At 39.2% G+C, this 19734-nt stretch overlaps 2 protein-coding genes across 4 annotated transcripts; both read left to right on the plus strand.

Annotated features, from left to right (window-relative positions):
* Window positions 1-3124: 3124 nt before the first annotated feature.
* LOC122061808 (protein trichome birefringence-like 25) lies at window positions 3125-13045 on the plus strand. Of its 2 annotated transcripts, XM_042625288.1 has the most exons (4): window positions 3125-3637; window positions 3910-4187; window positions 8994-9065; window positions 11918-13045. In XM_042625288.1, exons 1-4 carry the CDS (start codon window positions 3373-3375, stop codon window positions 12686-12688), a joined length of 1386 nt encoding a protein of 461 aa, XP_042481222.1. In that variant the 5' UTR covers window positions 3125-3372; the 3' UTR covers window positions 12689-13045. The 2 variants fall into 2 exon arrangements, with proteins under 2 accessions (XP_042481222.1, XP_042481223.1); XM_042625289.1 differs by lacking the exon at window positions 8994-9065 and having other exon boundaries at window positions 3128-3637.
* Window positions 13046-16980: 3935 nt separating this feature from the next.
* LOC122060510 (high mobility group B protein 13-like) lies at window positions 16981-19615 on the plus strand. Of its 2 annotated transcripts, none has more exons than XM_042623613.1 (10): window positions 16981-17510; window positions 17618-17749; window positions 17840-18082; window positions 18169-18197; window positions 18341-18449; window positions 18541-18606; window positions 18711-18881; window positions 18970-19058; window positions 19140-19224; window positions 19303-19615. In XM_042623613.1, the coding sequence occupies exons 1-10, from the start codon at window positions 17058-17060 to the stop codon at window positions 19420-19422; spliced, it is 1497 nt and encodes a 498-aa protein (XP_042479547.1). In that variant the 5' UTR covers window positions 16981-17057; the 3' UTR covers window positions 19423-19615. The 2 variants fall into 2 exon arrangements, with proteins under 2 accessions (XP_042479547.1, XP_042479548.1); XM_042623614.1 differs by having other exon boundaries at window positions 18344-18449.
* The last annotated feature ends 119 nt before the right edge of the window (window positions 19616-19734 follow it).

Genomic DNA, 19734 nt, shown 5'->3' on the forward strand with positions numbered 1-19734 from the left:
GGGGTGGGGAAGATGTAAAGAAAGATGGCTTCTCTCTACTTTTATGTAATTGTAGCTTTCTCTTCAGTATTATTGTGATTAAGTTATTTTCTTTTTTGAAGTGCCTATGCTTGGTGGGGGATTCCATCTTTCAGAACTGGAGCACAAATTGATCCCATCTGATGATCCCAAACTTCAGAACTTTTTTTGCTTCCTATGTAGGATGATGCAGGAACTAAAGTGTGATTTAGAACACGGGGGCAGGAATCAGGATCCAAAGTGCTATACATAACTTGTTTCTATTATGATGGGTTCTGTTGCATTATGGTGTTCCATCTCTTTCAGAGAATGGCTGATTAAAGTCTCTCCCAGCTACTCTTCATTAAACGTTGCTTCTTAACTGCTATCATCTTCTTCATAATTTATAACCCTTCGTACAGTTTGGGTTTAGTTGGGTTGCTATAATGGATAGAGGTACTGTTATTAAGCCTACCTAAATGCCCTGTTCACTTATTTACAGTTGAAGCTGAAGCTCTGTAGTGTATAGACTGTACCCAATATTATTAATGTTTACAATGACGTTGAAAGGTCTCTGTCATGTACCTTTCCATTACTGTTCGTTTACTCGATCGCCATTCTGAGTTGGACCTGCGATGGATCCTTGCCATCTCTTTATTTCTCACTTTTCTGGACAAATCCCACCAGTAAAAGGTCTTCTGAGGATCCAGAATCTTTGCATTTTTTTTTTCTCTTGTTGCTGATTCCTCATGTTAAAAATACACTTTCTTGATTCTTCTTTTTCTATAAAGAAATGTTGCAAAGGGCTTGATCTAAAATGGGAAAATTTGCATCTTCTCTAATGTGTTCTTATCAAAACGAATTCCAGTCTTCCCAACAGGTGTCAAATGGATTTCTGTTCTTTTCATTCTTGTCCCAATTGGAGGTTGAAGGTTTTATCAGAAAACCACGAACCAATCCTGACACGCCCAAAGACCAACGATCCTTTTCACCAGATCTTCCTTGCAGCACTTGGAGAACATCAACTCTGAAAACCAGTGGCTGAAACTATATAGAAGATAATGTTCAGAGAAATCTGATACGCAGATTACTCACATTGGTCAAAGAAGAGCAGAACCAACTTCGGCTCGGCTGAAAATTAAAACCCATTTGAAGGAAGACAATGAAAGAGTAAAAATGGAGACAATTAGGAAAATCCAGTTGTTTTATGTTCATAGTGTGATTAGATCTGAAGGTTGTGTGAGAAGAGGATTTCTGAATCGATTCAGAAGAAGGGTCCAAGAAGATCACAAAGTTTTAAATATTGTCTCTTTGTCATCCTGAATCTAGTGGGTGGGTGATATCAAACATTAAAAATTTTAGTTGGACCTCTTTGCAACATTTTTCGATATTCTTGGGGTAAGGCTGCTTAATTCTCGTTCCCCCTTCCCTCATCTCGCACATGTGAGAGCCTTGTGCATCGGGTACGTTTTACACCTCTTTGCAACAGTTATTTTTAAAACATCTATGAGTGACTTATGATAAACCCACTGAAAGGGGGTCCTGCATGGATTCAACAAGCTTTGGCGACATTGGCTGTGAACAAACTTGGCACTAAGAGGATAGCTCCAAATGATGTGTGTAAACTTTGGCATAGACTCTTATGAGATTCGACTGCTACCCACATGCTGTTCCATCCGCTCTCATAGAGACATAAGGGGTGGCAAAACCAGATTCTCTTATATTGAAGGCAGTAGAACAACATGTGCTCCGCAGTCTACTATCAGAGTTAAAAAGGGTGTCAACTGAATCAGAACCAAAAATCAAAATCAAAATGACCATTTAGAAATTGATCTGAGTCGAATCAAATCGAAAAAAATGTAACCTATATAAATCGAATCGACACTATCCATACTAAACACTATAGTCATGTGTTTTTATTCAATTGTGTGAAATTATGACGTGAGGATCTCTCTATAGTTTCAACTCATGGTGGCCAAAGGATCTTCATGCCCAAGTTCTAATCTTTTAACAAGAAAAAAAAAATCAATAGAGGGATGAGGTTGTTGGAGCAAATACCAAGAAAAATACGAAAATAAATGGACAATAGATCCGCACAACACAGAGATTTAATGAGTTTCACTATGCAGAAGAGGCTTTACACCATGCAGCGAAGAAGATGCAGAGATTATACTATGCATCGAAGAAGAAGACAGAGACTTTACACTGCATAATTGGTGTGGTGTGCGAAGAAAAGGATATTTCACTATGCAAAAGAAAGATAACACCCAAGCAGTAGCGAGAAAACTCGCCCTGAAACCCCCAAATTACAATGACTATACTCAACAAGATAATAATACATTATATACTCCAAGTTGCAGGTCGATTCATCGGGTCGCGGTCAATCCGATCGAACCATACCCTAGGGGTAGCCTCATATCCCCATACGAGATCAATGCTGGGCTCTGGACCCTCTGCTTCCATCATAAATCTCAGAAAACTTCTCATTCGGATCGTCATCAAAATATGTCGAAATAGATCAATTTTCAAAAGGGTTAAGAATTCGAGATAAACTTAACCGAAGTTAATGATTACATTCACTCCCGAAATCAAATAGGCCTAATGGATTGTGATTTATCTTGATTTTTAATCTTTCAAAATGAATTTTGTGACCGTTGGATTTTCAGATGTGAGGTGCTGATTCTTGGATTTTTGGGACTGATTTCCACCTATTGAATCAAAATTAGGTTTGATCAACCCAAATTTAAAATCCTTCCCACAATCCAATCCTACTGTCAAATCTAGCACCCAAAAAAAAAAAAAAAATGAAAAATTCATACCGTGAAATATTGCTTTTATCTGGGTGAAGAATAACTAATCCATATCTTATCGGTGAAAATAAAAAAGAGAAGAAAAATAGCCGAGGAGTGAGGAGTGAGGACCATGCACGCTTCATACGGTCACAGCCCCCTTCTCGATTCTCACACCAACTTCATGGTCGCGTTGGGTCTGATGCCAAATAACGGATGTTCCCAGACAATAATATATGGCAATCAGGAATTCAGGAACAGGGTAGGTAGATTAATCATTTTGACTGCAAGAAAAGAAAAAAAAGTGGAGAAGAAAACTGGAAAAAGGGGTTTTTTTTTTTGGGGGGGGGGGGGGGGGAGTTGTTGGAGAGGGTGAGAAAAGGGTTGTGGTCTTGTAGGAGATGATCCATCCATGATCCTCCAACAACGCTGTTACTGTTTGTTTCCTTTTTACACTGTTTGTACAGACCCTTTTTTCATTTTTAGCTCTTTCTCTCTGGATCTGGATTGTAGAGCCTGGGGAATTAGTGGAAACGTGGAATTCTAGTGGGAAAGCATTTAGGTTTCTGTTATCTGCTGAGAACAAATGGTGAAGAAGATCAGGATCCTAAATTGGAACCCACGATCCCTTTCCAAGCACAATCATGCATTTGTGAAGCTAGTTGTTTCAATCCTTCTGATTGGTCTTGCTTTTCGTTTGTTCTTTTCTGATTCGATCGGCTTTTCATCTGTTGATGAAACACCATTATTATTAGATAGAACTGTGGCTCCCGAGACTACTATTCCTGTCAAGACGACCTCAGCGCCTGTGGCTGCCCCGGAGATTGAAGATCACTTGCCTTCTCCTGAAGGTACTTAATTTCTGACATATTTGAGTTTTTTCAAAGAATTTTCTCTCTTGTGGATTCAATGCTGAAGTGTACTAGAAATCAAATCAAAAGTTGGGTCTTTGCGAGTCTCTCCTGTTTCTGTTTTTTACTTCTCTTTTTCATTTTCATCTCCCCTGGAGGAACGGTTTCATGGGTTACCTTTAGTTCCATTGCCAATGGTTGCTAGTCTTTAATTTGTTTTTCATTTTTAAATTATTCAGAAATTGGTCTCAGATACGCCAATTGCATTGCAGGAAAATGTGATATTTTCACTGGAGATTGGATCCCAAACCCATCAGGTCCGATTTACACTAATGAGACCTGCGATGTAATCGAAGGTGATCAGAATTGCATGAAAAATGGGCGCCCTGATTCAGGGTATCTTTACTGGAGGTGGAATCCAAGGGATTGCGAGTTGCCTCCTTTTAGTGCAGAGAGATTTCTTGAGCTGATGAGGCATAAATCGTGGGCACTCATTGGTGATTCAATTTCTCGCAACTATGTCCAGTCCTTGATCTGCATTCTCTCGCAGGTATATTCTTTGGTTACTGTTTTACATTTTGTGAAGGCTTAATTGAATTGAATCAAGAAGTCGGTGGCCCTTTCTCTTTTATTTCACTTTTACATTTGCAAGTTCAAGGAAAATTTTCTGCTTCTGTATGCTCTAATATGTTTAGATTATTCATCCCCCCCCCCAAAAAAAAATGTTTAGATTGGAAAAACAATTGTCACGCACCATCGAGCAAAGTCTTAAGAATTTTTTTATATAATTAAGTTAACAATTTCATTCAAAATGAAGAGAAAAGAATGAAAATTAAATTGGATGCATCACAGAGAGGAATGATCTGCCACAGAGAGCTTGTAAACAACTAATCAAGGTAGCCCTTCATGCTGATAACTCAGCCCATCTGGCTCTAAGAACTCCTCTCTTGATACTTGCGAGCTACACAAAGATGGATTCTAATAATAGAGTAGACTGGATGTACTTCATATTATTGCTATGTCAAATTTGTATTCAAAGGTCTGCTTATTCTCTCTTTTGAAACGGCTCAATCTGAGAAATGTTGAAGCCTACACAATATGTCAGTATCATCCCTGTAGAAACACAACCCTAAAACAATGCAGAAAAGTAATAAAAAACAAGAACAAACAATCCACACAGATTTACGAGGTATGGCAAGATTGCGTACGTTCTCGGTGAGATGCGATCCTACTTCACTATCAATGGATGATAGGGTTACAGTGCTCGTCCTCGGACCTCTCTCAGATTTCTTACAGAGGAAGAGAACCTTGTTACAAATATATAGCGGAAAAACCCTAACACGTTCCATACTAAATAGTGGGGCCGCCGTTATATGGGGGGCCTGCACCAGTACTCCCTGGATTAAACTGCAACTGAATACAAGACACTGTACCCCAGCACATCCCATACTAAATGTGCTGGAATTTTTTATAATCACAAGGCCAGCATATATGGACAGGTAGCAATGTGCTAGCTGAATCACTGAAATAAAGTGATACTAGACCTCCACCATAAATAGGTAGCAGATCAGTAACGGAAGAATACAATTCAACCATTATATTTTGGCATTGTTAGACCTTTGAACTGAATAAAATGATGCATTTCTTTAGTCTTTTATGAAACTTCATCTGATTGCATTGAGTTGCTAGCCTTTACTAATGGGTCGAGTGGCTAAATAATTCTAGGAGATCTTGTGTCACACCCTGGCATCCTCATTTTATGTCTTACTCAATTGCCTTCAAAATCTAGTCTCACCTTTTAAGCATCATTACAGGTATGTTCATAGTTTTTAAGGCGGTAAGGCGTCGGAGGCGTTTGAGGGTCTTTCGGAGCGCCTTAGTGATAAGGCGGGCATAAAGTGTCGCCTTATCTACTAAAGCGTTCCTGTGTAATTTTTTTATAGAACCAATCTATTTGGCTCAAATCCTAGTTGAATCCTATTACTCATATGTTAAATAAATATTAAAGGTTCATATTCATACCAATATAAGATATTCATCAAGAAAACAAATCAATAAAGTGAATAAATTAAGTTCATCTCATCAATCATATTAACATATAATATAAATACATAATTATGAAACAAAATTATAAATATAAAGAAAAGAAAACATAAAAAATACAAGTATTTATTATACTTACCTCTATGATGCCAAAATGAGTGCCTAAGCCCTAAGGTCATCTATTACATTTCTACTCCTGTCAAAGAAGAATGAAGCTCACCGCTGCCAGAGCAAAATGGTCGCCTGGATCAGTGGTTCTTCCTTGTTCCTTGATTCCTTCTCAAAGCCCTTTCTTAAAACCCTTGAGAAAATCCAAACCCTGTTTGTGAATCGGGTTTTTATTTTGTTTGTTTTGGTTATTTTTGGTGGAGTAAAGCTGATCCCATACATCTCAAGAGTTAACAAAACTATACACCTACCAATAAAAAATCTATATTTGGAATCTTCATCAAGTAATTTTAAAATGTGTTTAAAAAAAAAAAAAAAACCCATAAGGCACCACTTCACATAAGGCGGAGCATTGCCTTACCATCTCTAGACCGCATCAGCGCCTTAAAAACTATGGGTCAGTTTTGAAATTCCTCGGGGACTTCTTATGTTCCATCTCTCTTGAAGAAACTAATTATGCAGTTGTCAAGTATCTTTCTGTTACGTGCACACAAGGGGCGATGAGAAAAAATAGGGAGAAAAAGGAAAATAAAAGATAAAAAAGAAAATAAAGGAGGAATGATGAGATAAATTAGGAAAAAGGGGTGGCTTTATGGACGAAGCTTGGCATCTGGCTTGGATAAGGAAGCCTACCTTAACTCATATAGTTTTGTTTAGTTTGAAAGTCTACCTTCATTCAAGATTATCCGCAATTAAATAGGTAATACAAGTAGTTATAATTTTAAATAATAACTCCTACCCACGTATAACACTTTCCACATAATATTTAACTCCTTCATAACTACTAATAACCACATAATAATTAATATAAAAATAACTTTCAAATAACTAACAGGCATCTACCGCCACATCCTCTAACATACGCCACTTCATTCACGTAACATTCCATCCCCCATGGAATTGTCCTTGTCCTTAAGGGCAATGGAATTAAGGCAAAATAAGGGTCCACTAGGATCCCAGACCTTAATAGGAAAAATCCCAATAATAACGGTCACCTCATGGCATATGTATCTAGTTGTAGAGACAGACATCTCATTGAAGATAATGGTGAATGACACTTCCCTCTCCTTCTTTTTTGTCTATTTTGGCTTCTTATTTTTCATCATCTTCTTCTTCTTCCTTCTTCCTTCTTCCTTCTTCCTTCTTCCTTCTTCCTTCTTGGCTGCTCTGGGTGCACCGATGCAATTGTAGAGTTGAATTTCTCAAACAATGCTATCATTTTTTTCAGGATTTGATCCAATAAGACTAAATTCTTCGTTTGAAGATCATGAATCTTATTAATATTCTGCTCTACAGGTGAGTGATGCATTGGCTCTGATACCACTTGTTATGTGCACACAAGGGGCAATGAGAAAAAATAGGGAGAAAAAGGAAAAGAAAAGATAAAAGAGAAAATAAGGGAGGAATGATGAGATAAATTAGGGAAAAAATGGTGGCTTTACGGACGAAGCCTGGCATCTGGCTTGGATAAGGAAGCCTACCTTAACTCATGGAGTTTTGTTTAGTTCGAAAGTCTACCTTCATTTAAGATTATCTGCAATTAAATAGGTAATACAAGTAGTTATAATTTTAAATAATAACTCCTACCCACGTACGACACATCCCACATAATATTTAACTCCTTCATAACTACTAATAACCACATAATAATTAATATAAAAATAACTTTCAAATAACTAACAAGCATCTACCGCCACATCCTCTAACATACGCCACTTCATGCATGTAACATTCCATCCCCCATGGAATTGTCCTTGTCCTCAAGGGCAATGGAATTAAGGCAAAATAAGGGTCCACTAGGATCCCAAACCTTAATAGGGAAAATCCCAATAATAACGGTCACCTCATGGCATACGTATCTAGTTATAGAGACAGACATCTCATTGAAGAAAATGATGAATGATACTTCCCTCTCCTTCTTCTTTTTCGTCTATTTTGGCTTCTTCTTTTTCATCATCTTCTTCTTCTTCGTTTTCTTCTTCATGATCTTCTTCTTCTTCTCTTCCTTCTTGGCTGCTCTGGGTGCACCGATGCAATTGTGGAGTTGAATTTCTCAGACAATGCTATCATTTTTTTCAGGATTTGATCCAATAAGACCAAATTCTTCGTTTGAAGATCATGAATCTTATTAATATTCTGCTCTACAGGTGAGTGATGCATTGGCTCTGATACCACTTGTTACGTGCACACAAGGGGCGATGAGAAAAAATAGGGAGAAAAAGGAAAATAAAAGATAAAAGAGAAAATAAGGGAGGAATGATGAGATAAATTAGGGAAAAAATGGTGGCTTTACGAACGAAGCCTAGCGTCTGCCTTGGATAAGGAAGCCTACTTTAACTCATAGAGTTTTGTTTAGTTCGAAAGTCTACCTTCATTCAAGATTATCTGCAATTAAATAGGTAATACAAGTAGTTATAATTTTAAATAATAACTCCTACCCACGTATGACACTTCCCACATAATATTTAACTCCTTCATAACTACTAATAACCACGTAATAATTAATATAAAAATAACCTTCAAATAACTAACAGGCATCTACTGCCACATCCTCTAACATACGCCACTTCATGCACGTAACACTTTCAGTATGTGGGGTCTGATTCTCTAATTTCTCAGCTTCTTACATGGTGGTAATTCTAGAAGTCTCATGACTTTTTATCCTTTCGATGGTAGGTAGTGGTTTTGCAGATTCAGCAATAATATTTATGATCCCTTCTATCTACAACCCCAAATAATTGTCAAAAGGTAGCTTAACCAAGGTATGCTTCCTCTGGCATTGAACACCAGAACCAATAAAGTCGATGATACTTATTAGCATCATCCATTCCGCAGCAAAGGGATCAAATATGTGTCCATTTGTTGTCTCTGATGGGAGCCCTCCCACTTTGTTCAAATCTTGTGCCAATTGATCTTTCTAACAGTGGATGTGTTGTCTCCTTCCCGAGGTAGCATTGCCGTGTGGGCAATCCCTTTCTTGTTCATCCAACTAGATTTTATCCTTGGTACTAAATATTGTAGTTGCTGAAGCTCCTTGCCCTTTTTCTTTTAAAGGTGAGGTTAGACCTAAAACCCTGAAAAACATTCTCAATAAAAATGTGTCTCTATAAAGTGCTGATATGAAAATGAGGGAACAATTTTGCAGAGACAGATGAGAAGTGGAGGAAGAGTAGAATTACAACCTTTGCTGGCTATTAAACTGCAGGCAAACACCCAAGTAAGCCTGATGCTCCACTGAACAAGTTGCTTCCTTCTTCAAGTGCTGGAGAATTATGAAAAATATTGTGTAGGTTTAAGACGTTAACTGCATTTGATATTTAAAGATCTCTGCATCTGCTGTTACTTCACTGATTAATTTGTGAAGGTTTAAGACGAGGACTGTTAAAAGGGGGAGGTAATTGGGTGTGAATGATAGTGGGCAATTGAATTCAACTGTAACAACCCAGTATACAACCAGTATCTATCTATCCATGTACAGCAACATGACTCTCTGTCTTGCCTTGTTTATTTATTCCTTCCTCACTTAAATTTTCCAAAGTCAGAAATATTTTTTTTCTTCCCATGCCTTTGGTGGACCCACCACTCACTTCCATGCTTTGAGAGGTTACAACCGTACAACACGCTACCTATAGTCTAGAGTCCAGACCCCACTCAATGCAACCTTCCATGGTTTCCTTCACCGGTGTGCTTCACTCTCTCTTTCTTTTCTGACCATGGAAGATGTATGAAATACCAAAATAGGAATTGGCATGCACCATGAAGATGGTAGCAGTACGAAGCTATAAGATCTAAGAAACACCCTCCCCTTTTACAAGCTTACAAGCAAGTATAGAAAATGTTTAGCGTCCACTCTAACAAAAAGTAGATGGGATTCATATCCCCTTTTTGCACGGAGTATGTATCAACATCCAATATCTGTAACTCTATATGCAAAGTAATCTTTACTGATGGGGTGGTTTGAAAATGTTATTGACAGCTTTGCAGTTTTACGCTTAACTTGGAAAGGTTAACAAGGGGCCTAGATCTGAAGCTAATGCCAAATCCTAAACATACTCAGTCCTACTGAGAGGGATTCCACACATCCATGTTGGTAGATTGCATTTCCAGATATTTATGAATAAACAATTGCAATTTTACACTGGATTTGATATTTAAAGTTCTCCGCATCTGCTATTACTGCACCAATTGCATTTTTCTGTTAAGAGCTTAAAATCTTTCCATCATTTAAAGGATTATTAAAATCTTTCCATCATTTGAAGGATTATTCTTATTATTCTTACTATTATCACAATATCACCTTTTGTTTTGTATTTCTGTTCTTGGGCATCTGCTTTGTGGATTGAAGTTGAAACATTTTCCTGGAGTTCATTTTTAATTGCATGATAGCATGATATGATGATTTGTCCATTCCCCCCTCCCTCCCCCGACAATTGACCTGTAGTAACAGCGTGGATTTTGTTATTGTCCATTTCATCGGTTGGATGGGGATTACATGGGCATTTATGTCAATGTAGGGTGGGGGGATAACCTACTAAAACAAGCAGTAGTAATGGAATCCTCACAAAAAATAGGTTGGAAGTTTTGCATTTTTTATAGTGTTAAAATTAATGGATAAATTTTCAAACCAGCCTTTCCGTAAAGGGGATAAGGCTGTCTACCTATATACCCTCCCAGAACCCTGCTTAAGTGCGGGAAGCCTTGGTGCACTGGGTAACGGCCTATGTGACTGCATTGCAAGAAGTGCTGGGTCAGCTGCCTAGCTGATTGCCAATCAGATGGTTACTTGTGTGTTCAGTGTAACTGGAAAGTTTTTTCAAGTTCCTCATTCATTTGAAAGAAAATGGAAAAGACTGAAAATGCTTGATGAAGAACATAGACAGCAGGACAAAGGAATGAAAAGTCTCTATCATTAACTCAGCTCTCTAAGTCTAAGGCTTTGTTTGGTATGCATTCTCAGAATAGATTATGGGTCTAGAATGCATTCTCACTTTCTGGAGCGAGAAAATAGAGAAGAATCGTGTTTCAGAATGCATTCTAGACCCAGAATCTATTCTGAGAATGCATACGAAACACAGCTAAGTGTGTCCATGGTTACAGGTTAAGCAAGAAGAGAGAACACGGTGAGTTGAGTCAGGGTTTGTTCTATCTCCCTGGCATTTTCTTTTTCCCTTGATTTTGATTTAACTTTTTCTACTTTTTAACTAATGCAAGCAAGAGAGGAACCAGTGCTACAAATGGTTGGTTCTCTGGCACCACATATCCTGACATGTAGCCTCTTGGTCTGCAAATGGTCTGCTAGGTTTTATGATTTATGTGCCTTAGATATGCTGCCAGATGGCCAGTAACTGTGAGGAGCATGATGACCAAGTATGGTTTTCTGTATCTCTGTCAAACCACTGCTGCATCCAAAGCCAGCACCCTAAAACAACTGATATATCTTCACATTTCAAGGAAAATAGTGGGGAAAACGACAAGAAGAAACAGGCCTTATTCTAACCACTTGGGTCTGGCTAAAACCACCCAAGATAAATAATGGACAGCCACTGCTGTCATAAAAAATTGGTCAATAACTAGTATAATGCTTGTTAAATACCATGTAGCAATTTTCACTGATTCTTTCTTCACCAGCCCCATCATAATATTCTATTTCCCCGGGTGTTTCTCTTACAGTTTGGGTCATATGCTACTTCGAATATGCACAATGGGTCTGTGGTTTTTCCTTCACTGCAACAAATTTTTACGTTTTATAGAAAGCTATTTTAGTTGATTCATATTCTGACTTTAGATGCTAGCCTTCAGCTGGATCACTTACAAGACTTCTTCTGAAAATGGCTGTAATTATCAAAGTCGTGGTGAAACTTGAGGTTTACCCTAGGTTGTATTAGTCATCCTTTACATTCACTATCTTAATACTGAATGTTTGCTTTTTGGCATGTAAACTTGAGAAATTGATGACCAATATATTCTTAGAGAAGGAAAGATAAAGGGTTTGTTTTTGGGAGGGGAGTGGGCATTACCTTTTTTGAAGGGATATGGTTATTTATCATGCTGGGTTTTCATGTGGTACAGGTAGAGAAAGCAGTTAAAGTCTACCGTGACGAGGACAAATCCAAAAGGTGGCACTTCCCCTCCTACAATTTCACCGTCTCAGTGATATGGTCCCCTTTCCTTGTACAAGCAGATATATTTGAAGACAAAAATGGTGTGGCAACATCTGAAATCCAGCTATATCTTGATAAACTAGATAAAAAATGGACAGACCAATATCAGAGCTTTGATTATATGATCATTTCTGGAGGTAAATGGATTCTAAAGTATGCAATCTACTATGAGAACAACACAGTGGTTGGCTGCCACCACTGTCCTGGGAAGAACTTAACAGAGATAGGGTTTGAGTATGTATATCGCAAAACTCTTCGAGTGGTGCTCAACTTCATTGTAACATCCAATCATGAGGGATTGGTTTTGTTTAGGACCAGCACCCCAGACCACTTTGAGTATGGAGACTGGTTCAGCGGAGGGATTTGCAATAGAACAGAACCTTTTAAAGAAGGTGAGATTGGGATGAAGGATTTAGACATTGGGCTTCGCAACATCGAGTTGGAAGAGTATGAGAAGGCAGCAGCAGCCTTGGGATCCGACAAGAATTTAAAACTAAAACTTATGGACACTGCCCAGCTTTCTTTGCTCAGGCCTGATGGCCATCCAGGGCCCTACAGAAACCCACACCCATTTGCAGACGGTAAAAAGGCAAAAATTAATGACTGCCTGCATTGGTGTTTGCCTGGACCCATAGATGCCTGGAATGATCTGCTGATGGAATTGGTGGTAAATAACTGAAGATGTTATCTACGAATCATCAATGATGAAAATTTATGTTCATGCCACGACATCTTCAGGTTTTTGAGATTCTCAGATTCTGCTGATCTTTCATCAATGAGCTGGTGGAGGTGGAATGCCTTATGCTGTGAATACCTTTCCAAGCATTCTCTCCCAGGATGTGTCTGCATCGGCTGTGCTTTGTATGCTGTTTTGTCACTAGGGGTGGGAAGGAAGGTCTATTTCTTGTAAATTTTGTAGGCTTTTGTTTGTCTGGAGCAACTAACTCCGAAGCTCAAGGAGATGTTCTTGTATTAGATTTTTGCCACATCTTGATGTCTTTCAGATTAGTGCATCACAGAAGCTGTTCTATGTGTAGCATGGTCAATCAGATTTAAAAATCCTACAGTGTAAACATGTTGCCATGAAAATCTGCTCGAGGTTGTCTAAACAGTATCAGGTGACAGTAAGGGAGATGACCAAAGGGACTCCGGTAGGGGACTTTTCGATGCCTAAGTTAGAATTCCGAGTAAATCATAGAATAGGTTCGGGAATGAAAAAGCAATAGGCTTGGTGTAAAGTATTCACCTGAACCATCATTGTGGAGCCCCCTCATTTTGTAATCTTACCTTGAGGAGTTATGGAAAGTCCCTGATTATTGGTCCGGGGGGTTAAGCGATTTTGGACTGAGCGTACTGGGTATGATCTCTTACCATGTGTCAACTATTGACTGGCAAGCTGATTTTATACACATCAAAACAAATAATGTGATATTCTAATTCAAATTGGACGAAATCCGGCTCGATTCCTATCATTCTATTGTAGGTGATCCTTCTAGGGCTTAGGTGAAATCTTGCCAATTTCTGACTGATTCTGGCCGATATGAGAGCAAGCAAGCTACTGATCTTCTCTTTTACATTTCTGCTACTTGGATATCCCACAATCGAGATAAACTGTTGAATCCTGTGAAATCATTGTAGAAACGCAACCCTGAAAGAGAAGCAGTAGGTAATGAAAAAAATTACTAGGTTTGATAAGATTGCCTACGTCCTCGGTGAGATAGGATTCTATTTCACTGTCAATGGAGAATAGAGTTCTAGTGCTTATCCTCACACCTCTCAAAATTGCTTACAGAGAAAGTAACTCTTGTCACAAATATATAGCAAAAAAACCCTAATACCAGAAAGTACAAAACTATCGTCAAATAAAAAATTTGAGCGGGGCTCCTCTACACCCCTGCTCAGGAGGCCCCCTTGCAACCCCCACGGCTTGTTTACTGGCAAGTGGGATCACCGTATTCCCTTGGTTAAACTGCAACGAAATACAAGACCGTACCCCAACAACCATTTCATAGAAATTCATTGATATCTTCTTTTCTTAAAGCAAATCGACTTTGGAATCATATGAGAAATAGCTGAACCCGAACCCGAACCCTATTCGGATATGGCTTGGGCTCCTTTAAGGTGCTCAAGCGTAGCTCAAATATTCCGAACCCTATTCGAATATTACAAATAATGTGATATTCTAATTCAAATTGGACGAAATCCGGCCCGATTCCTATCATTCTATTGTAGGTGATCCATAAAAGGGTTTCTATGGCTTAGGTGAAATCTTGCCAATTTCTGACTGATTTTGGCCGATTTGAGAGTAAGCAAGCTACTAATCTTCTCTTTTACATTTCTGTTGCCTGGATATCCCACAATCGAGATAATTGGTTGAATCCCGTGAAACCATTGTAGAAACGCAACTCTGAAAGAGATGCAGAAGTAATGAAAAAAACAAGAACAAACAATGCACATAGGTTTACGAGGTTTGATAAAATTGCCTACGTCCTCGGTGAGATGAGATTCTATTTCACTTTCAATGGAGAATATGGTTATAGTGCTTGTCCTCACACCTCTCAAAATTGCTTACAGAGAAAGTAACTCTTGTCACAAATATATAGCAAAAAAACCCTAATACCAGAAAGTTCAAAACTATCGTCAAATAAAAAATTTGAGCGGGGCTCCTCTATACCCCTGCTCAGGAGGCCCCCTTGCAACCCCCACGGCTTGTTTACTGGCAAGCGGGATCACCGTATTCCCTTGGTTAAACTGCAACGAAATACAAGACCGTACCCCAACAGCCATTTCATAGAAATTCATTGATATCTTCTTTTCTTAAAGCAAATCGACTTTGGAATCATATGAGAAAAAACTGAACCTGAACCCGAACCCGAACCCTATTCGGATATGGCTTGGGCTCCTTTAAGGCACTCAAGCGTAGCTCAAATATTCCGAACCCTATTCGAATATCACAAATAATGTGATATTCTAATTCTAATTCAAATTGGACGAAATCCGGCCCGATTCCTATCATTCTATTGTAGGTGATCCATAAAAGGGTTTCTATGGCTTAGGTGAAATCTTGCCAATTTCTGACTGATTCTGGCCGATTTGAGAGTAAGCAAGCTACTAATCTTCTCTTTTACATTTCTGTTGCCTGGATATCCCACAATCAAGATAATTGGTTGAATCCCGTGAAACCATTATAGAAATGCAACTCTGAAAAAGATGCAGAAGTAATGAAAAAAACAAGAACAAACAATGCACATAGGTTTACGAGGTTTGATAAAATTGCCTACATCCTCGGTGAGATGAGATTCTATTTCACTTTCAATGGAGAATATGGTTATAGTGTTTGTCCTCACACCTCTCAGAATTGCTTACAGAGAAAATTACTCTTGCCACAAATATATAGCGAAAAAAACCCTAATACCGAAAAGTACAAAACTATCATCAAATAAAAAATTTGAGTGGGGCTTCTCTACACCCCTGCTCAGGAGGGCCCCTTGCAACCCCCACGGCCTATTTACCGGCAAGCGGGATCACCTTATTCCCTTGGTTAAACTGCAACGAAATACAAGACCGTACCCCAACAACCATTTCATAGAAATTCATTGATATCTTCTTTTCTTAAAGCAAATCAACTTCGGAATCAGATGAGAAACAACTAAACCCGAACCCTATTCGGATATGGATTGGGCTCCTTTAAGGGGGTGTTTGGTTCGGTAAATCTTTGGGATGACATTCTTTAGAATGATAATTCTTAATTTTTGGAGTTGTTTGGTTCCACTAGGATGACCCTCATAAGTGAGCCATACTTCCCATGAATGACCATATTACAAAGGATGCGTTTCAAATCTGAGTTTACCTCAACACTTAAACTCAGATTTGAACAACATTTTTATCACCTAGTATAAAAGGAGAAAGAGGAAAGAAGTTCTCTATGAAAGCCAATATCTCAACCAGCGAGAAACATGTACTAGCCTCAGGGCAACCAAACGATTTTTCAGAAAAAAACATAATTCAGAAGACATTCATATCCGATACATACACCATTTGATTTACTGAACCAAACACCCCCTAAGGCGCTCAACCGTAGCTCAAACATTCCTTATCGTTAGATGTGTGCTACACGCCCTGTAACGCTACTGATGCCCTGTAACGCTACTGACGATATCAATCCTTTCGGACACCCCATTTTCTGTTTTGAAACCCTGAGCCTAGGGGTGTCAACGGTCCTGGTTGGTGCGGTTTCGGTCGGTTCCACTGGTTTCAATGTGACTTTGGAACTAACCGAAACCGCCCCATTAAGGATTTATCGGTTTCGATCGGGTGTCAGTTTCGATGCGGTTTGGGTTCAGGTTGGTACCGGTTTGGATTTATCAGGTTCATTTCAGTTTGGATCGGTTTTTTAAACCGGTATGGAGCCATTACAAGCATGAATAACACAGTTTTATTCATTAAGTGACAAAGGGCATGTTGGCCCACTTGAATAACACAGTTTTATTCGGTTGGACACTTGGGCTTCGCCCACTTGAGTATTGGGCCTGTTGGCCCACTTAGGTTTGTCCGTCAGTGAGTTTTAACTTTTAAGCTCGGTTTTATCTCGGGTCAGTTTGAATCGGTTCCGATTTCGATGCACATTTCTGGTGTTTCCGGTGGCCCAATTGTCTAACCCGAACCGAACCGAGACCAGATTCAATTCAAAATACAAACCAAAACCGGCCCAATAAGCCACCGGTTCAGTTTGGATCGGGCTTAATAGGTTCGGTCCGGTCCGATCCAGTTTAACCGGTCCGGTTTGGATATTGACACCCCTACCTGAGCCTGTCACATAACGATCTCTCAACTGTGGAAACTGGTGTTAAAAGTGGATTCAAATTTCAAACTTGGACCATTTACAAATAACGGTCAAATTCCCAGTCATTTCGAATTTGAAAATTATAACCGTTAAAGTGTCCGTTTCTCTCTATAAAGTATGGCCTGTTCCTCTTTTCATTTCATTTCATTTCTCTCCTGCACTCTCTCCCACCCCGCGCGCTCTCTCTCCATCTCTTATAGCAACAATGGCAGATACGTTGGCCAAGATGACCGTAGATCTCATCCCAGTTCATGAAAAGAAAGGAAGGAGTAGAAGGGCTTTGAAGCCAAAAAACCAGACGCCTAATGAGACCAACATCTTGGCCGGAAAGATTTCTCAACCCTCTCCTTCTCCTTTGCCATTAGTCGGAGATGAAGATGGCAAGGAGAACAGTGCACACCTTTCTCAGCCTCGGACGCGCAAGCAAACCAAGAAGGGCAAAGAATCCAAGCAATCATTTGAGAAGGAGTTGCAAGAAATTCAAGAAAAGCTTGAGCAGATGCGCCTTGAGAAGGAGAAGACTGAAGAGCTCTTGAAGGTCAGGGACGAAATGTTGAAGCAGAAAGAGGAAGAACTTGAAACCCGTGGCAAGCAGCAGGAGAAGATGCAGTTGGAGCTGAAGAAGCTGCAGAAATTGAAGGAGTTTAAACCCACCGTGGTACGTACTGTTCATCGCCATTCTTAATTTTAGGGTTAGTTTTCAATTTCCTCTTGATCATGAACTCTGATTTGATCCTTACTCCTCTTTCTGTTTACTTTCTGTAGAGCTTTGCCCCTGTTCAATCTTTGAGGGAAAAGGAGCAAGAAAAGAACGTGAAGAAAAAGAAGAAGGCCGGCGCTGACATCAAAAAGCCATCTCCAGCTTATATCCTGTGGTGCAAAGACCAATGGAACGAGGTAAACAAGGGGAAGAAATTAATAGCTTCACATATTTACCAATTTCCTGCTTGATTTATCCTGAAATTATCTCTGGGTATGTTGATCTAGGTAAAGAAAGAAAACCCAGATGCAGAGTTCAAAGAAATCTCAAACATATTGGGATCGAAATGGAAGAACCTCAGCCCAGAAGAGAAGAAGCCCTTTGAGGAAAAAAACCAAGCTGACAAAGAAGCGTACCTGCAGATCATTGGAAAAGAGAAGCGTGAAAATGAAGCAATGAAGCTTCTTGAGGAAGAACAGAAGCAGAAGACAGCAATGGAGTTGCTTGATCAGTATCTCCAGTTCAAACAGGTTAGGGTGTGCCAAATCTCGATTGTTCTATACAGCATTTGTGATTGCTTCTAAAAGACTAAACACATTCCAACTGTGTTCAACAGGGAGTAGAAAAAGAGGGCAAGAAGACGAGGTAAAACCCTGATAGATATCAATGACCCCCCCCTCCTTTTCTTTGCTCTTCCCTCTCTGGTATCTCCTTTTCTTTGATCAGTATCTCCTTTTCTTTGCTCTTCCCTTTGTGATTTGCTTACATTTTCCTTTCTGACCCATTAGCAGGAAAGAAAAGGACCCTCTTAAGCCAAAGCATCCTCTATCAGCTTTCTTCCTGTTCTCTAAGGATCGACGAGCTACCCTGCTTCAAGAGAGTACTAATATTTTGGAGGTATTTGACTAACCCATTATCATCTTGTGAGATTCATTTTTTTCTGGGGTTTTCCTTCACTGGCCTTAATGCCGTTGTTAATGTTTGGCAGATTGCCAAGCTTGCGGGAGAGGAATGGAAAAACATGACAGAAGAACAGCGTGGACCATATGAAGAGGTTCATTTCATTGCCAGCCCTTGAGATCCGTTTTTCCATGAATTGTTTTAACCTGTTTCTTATCATTGTTAGATGACATATTTAAAAAATTATGAACCTGGCAGATGGCAAAACAGAAGAAGGAAAAGTATCTGAGGGAAATGGAGATGTACAAACAGAAAAAGGAAGAGGAAGCTGCAATCATTCACAAGGAAGAGGAGGAGCAGATGAAGATTCAGAAACAGGAGGCCTTGCAATTGCTCAAAAAGAAAGAGAAGGCAGAAAATATAATCAAGGTAAAACTTTAATTTTAATCAATTGTGGCCTGTGAAAGTTTGTTCTTGAAGATTTGAGCTAATCAATTTTTTTGTCCTTTACTAACAGAAAACAAAAGAGAACCGCCTGAAGAAGAAGAAGCAGAATTCAGACCCCAAAAGGCCAAAGAAGCCAGCTTCTTCATTCTTTCTTTTCAGGTACCTGTTTTAAAATTTGACAGAGGTCTAGTTAAATTGGAAGTTTCATCTGAGGGTGTTCTTACTTTGTGGTTTTTGCAGCAAAGAGATGAGGAAGGAACTTTTGCAAGAAAGACCAGGCATCAGCTACTCCACCCTTAATGCTTTGATTTCAGTAAAATGGAAGGTATAGTCAGGGAGGATATGGATATGGTTTCTTTCCAGTTCTGCATTTTCATTGACTAATGTGGATTGTGTGACACAGGAGCTGAATGATGAGGATAAACAGCTCTGGAATGTTAAAGCAGCAGAAGCAAGGGAGGCTTACAAAAAAGAAATGGAAGAATACAACAAATCCATGGCGATGATAGCTAACAACCCCTAAGCCATGAACACCTAGAGTTTTGTTCGTGTTCAAGTAGTTCTGTTGAACAGCTGCACAAGCCTTACTGGTGGGGCCTATCTCATGCATTAACGCAAGATTATTTTTGTGTTCAAAATGGTAGAGGCCAGTGTAATTGGGATTTCAAGAGAATGACTGACATTTTCCAATTCAAACAAATTGCATTCGAAATCTACAGAGAAATCTCTGCTCTGTTCCATTTTCAATTCAAATTTCATTCTGAAGTGGTGAATTTCATGTGCAGAGAACAATTCCTTCCTGTTAACATAATGGATAGAGTTCTACCCAAAAAAA

The sequence above is a fragment of the Macadamia integrifolia genome, chromosome 14 (assembly GCF_013358625.1).
Source record: "Macadamia integrifolia cultivar HAES 741 chromosome 14, SCU_Mint_v3, whole genome shotgun sequence".
In the NCBI taxonomy this organism is placed as follows: Eukaryota; Viridiplantae; Streptophyta; class Magnoliopsida; order Proteales; family Proteaceae; genus Macadamia; species Macadamia integrifolia.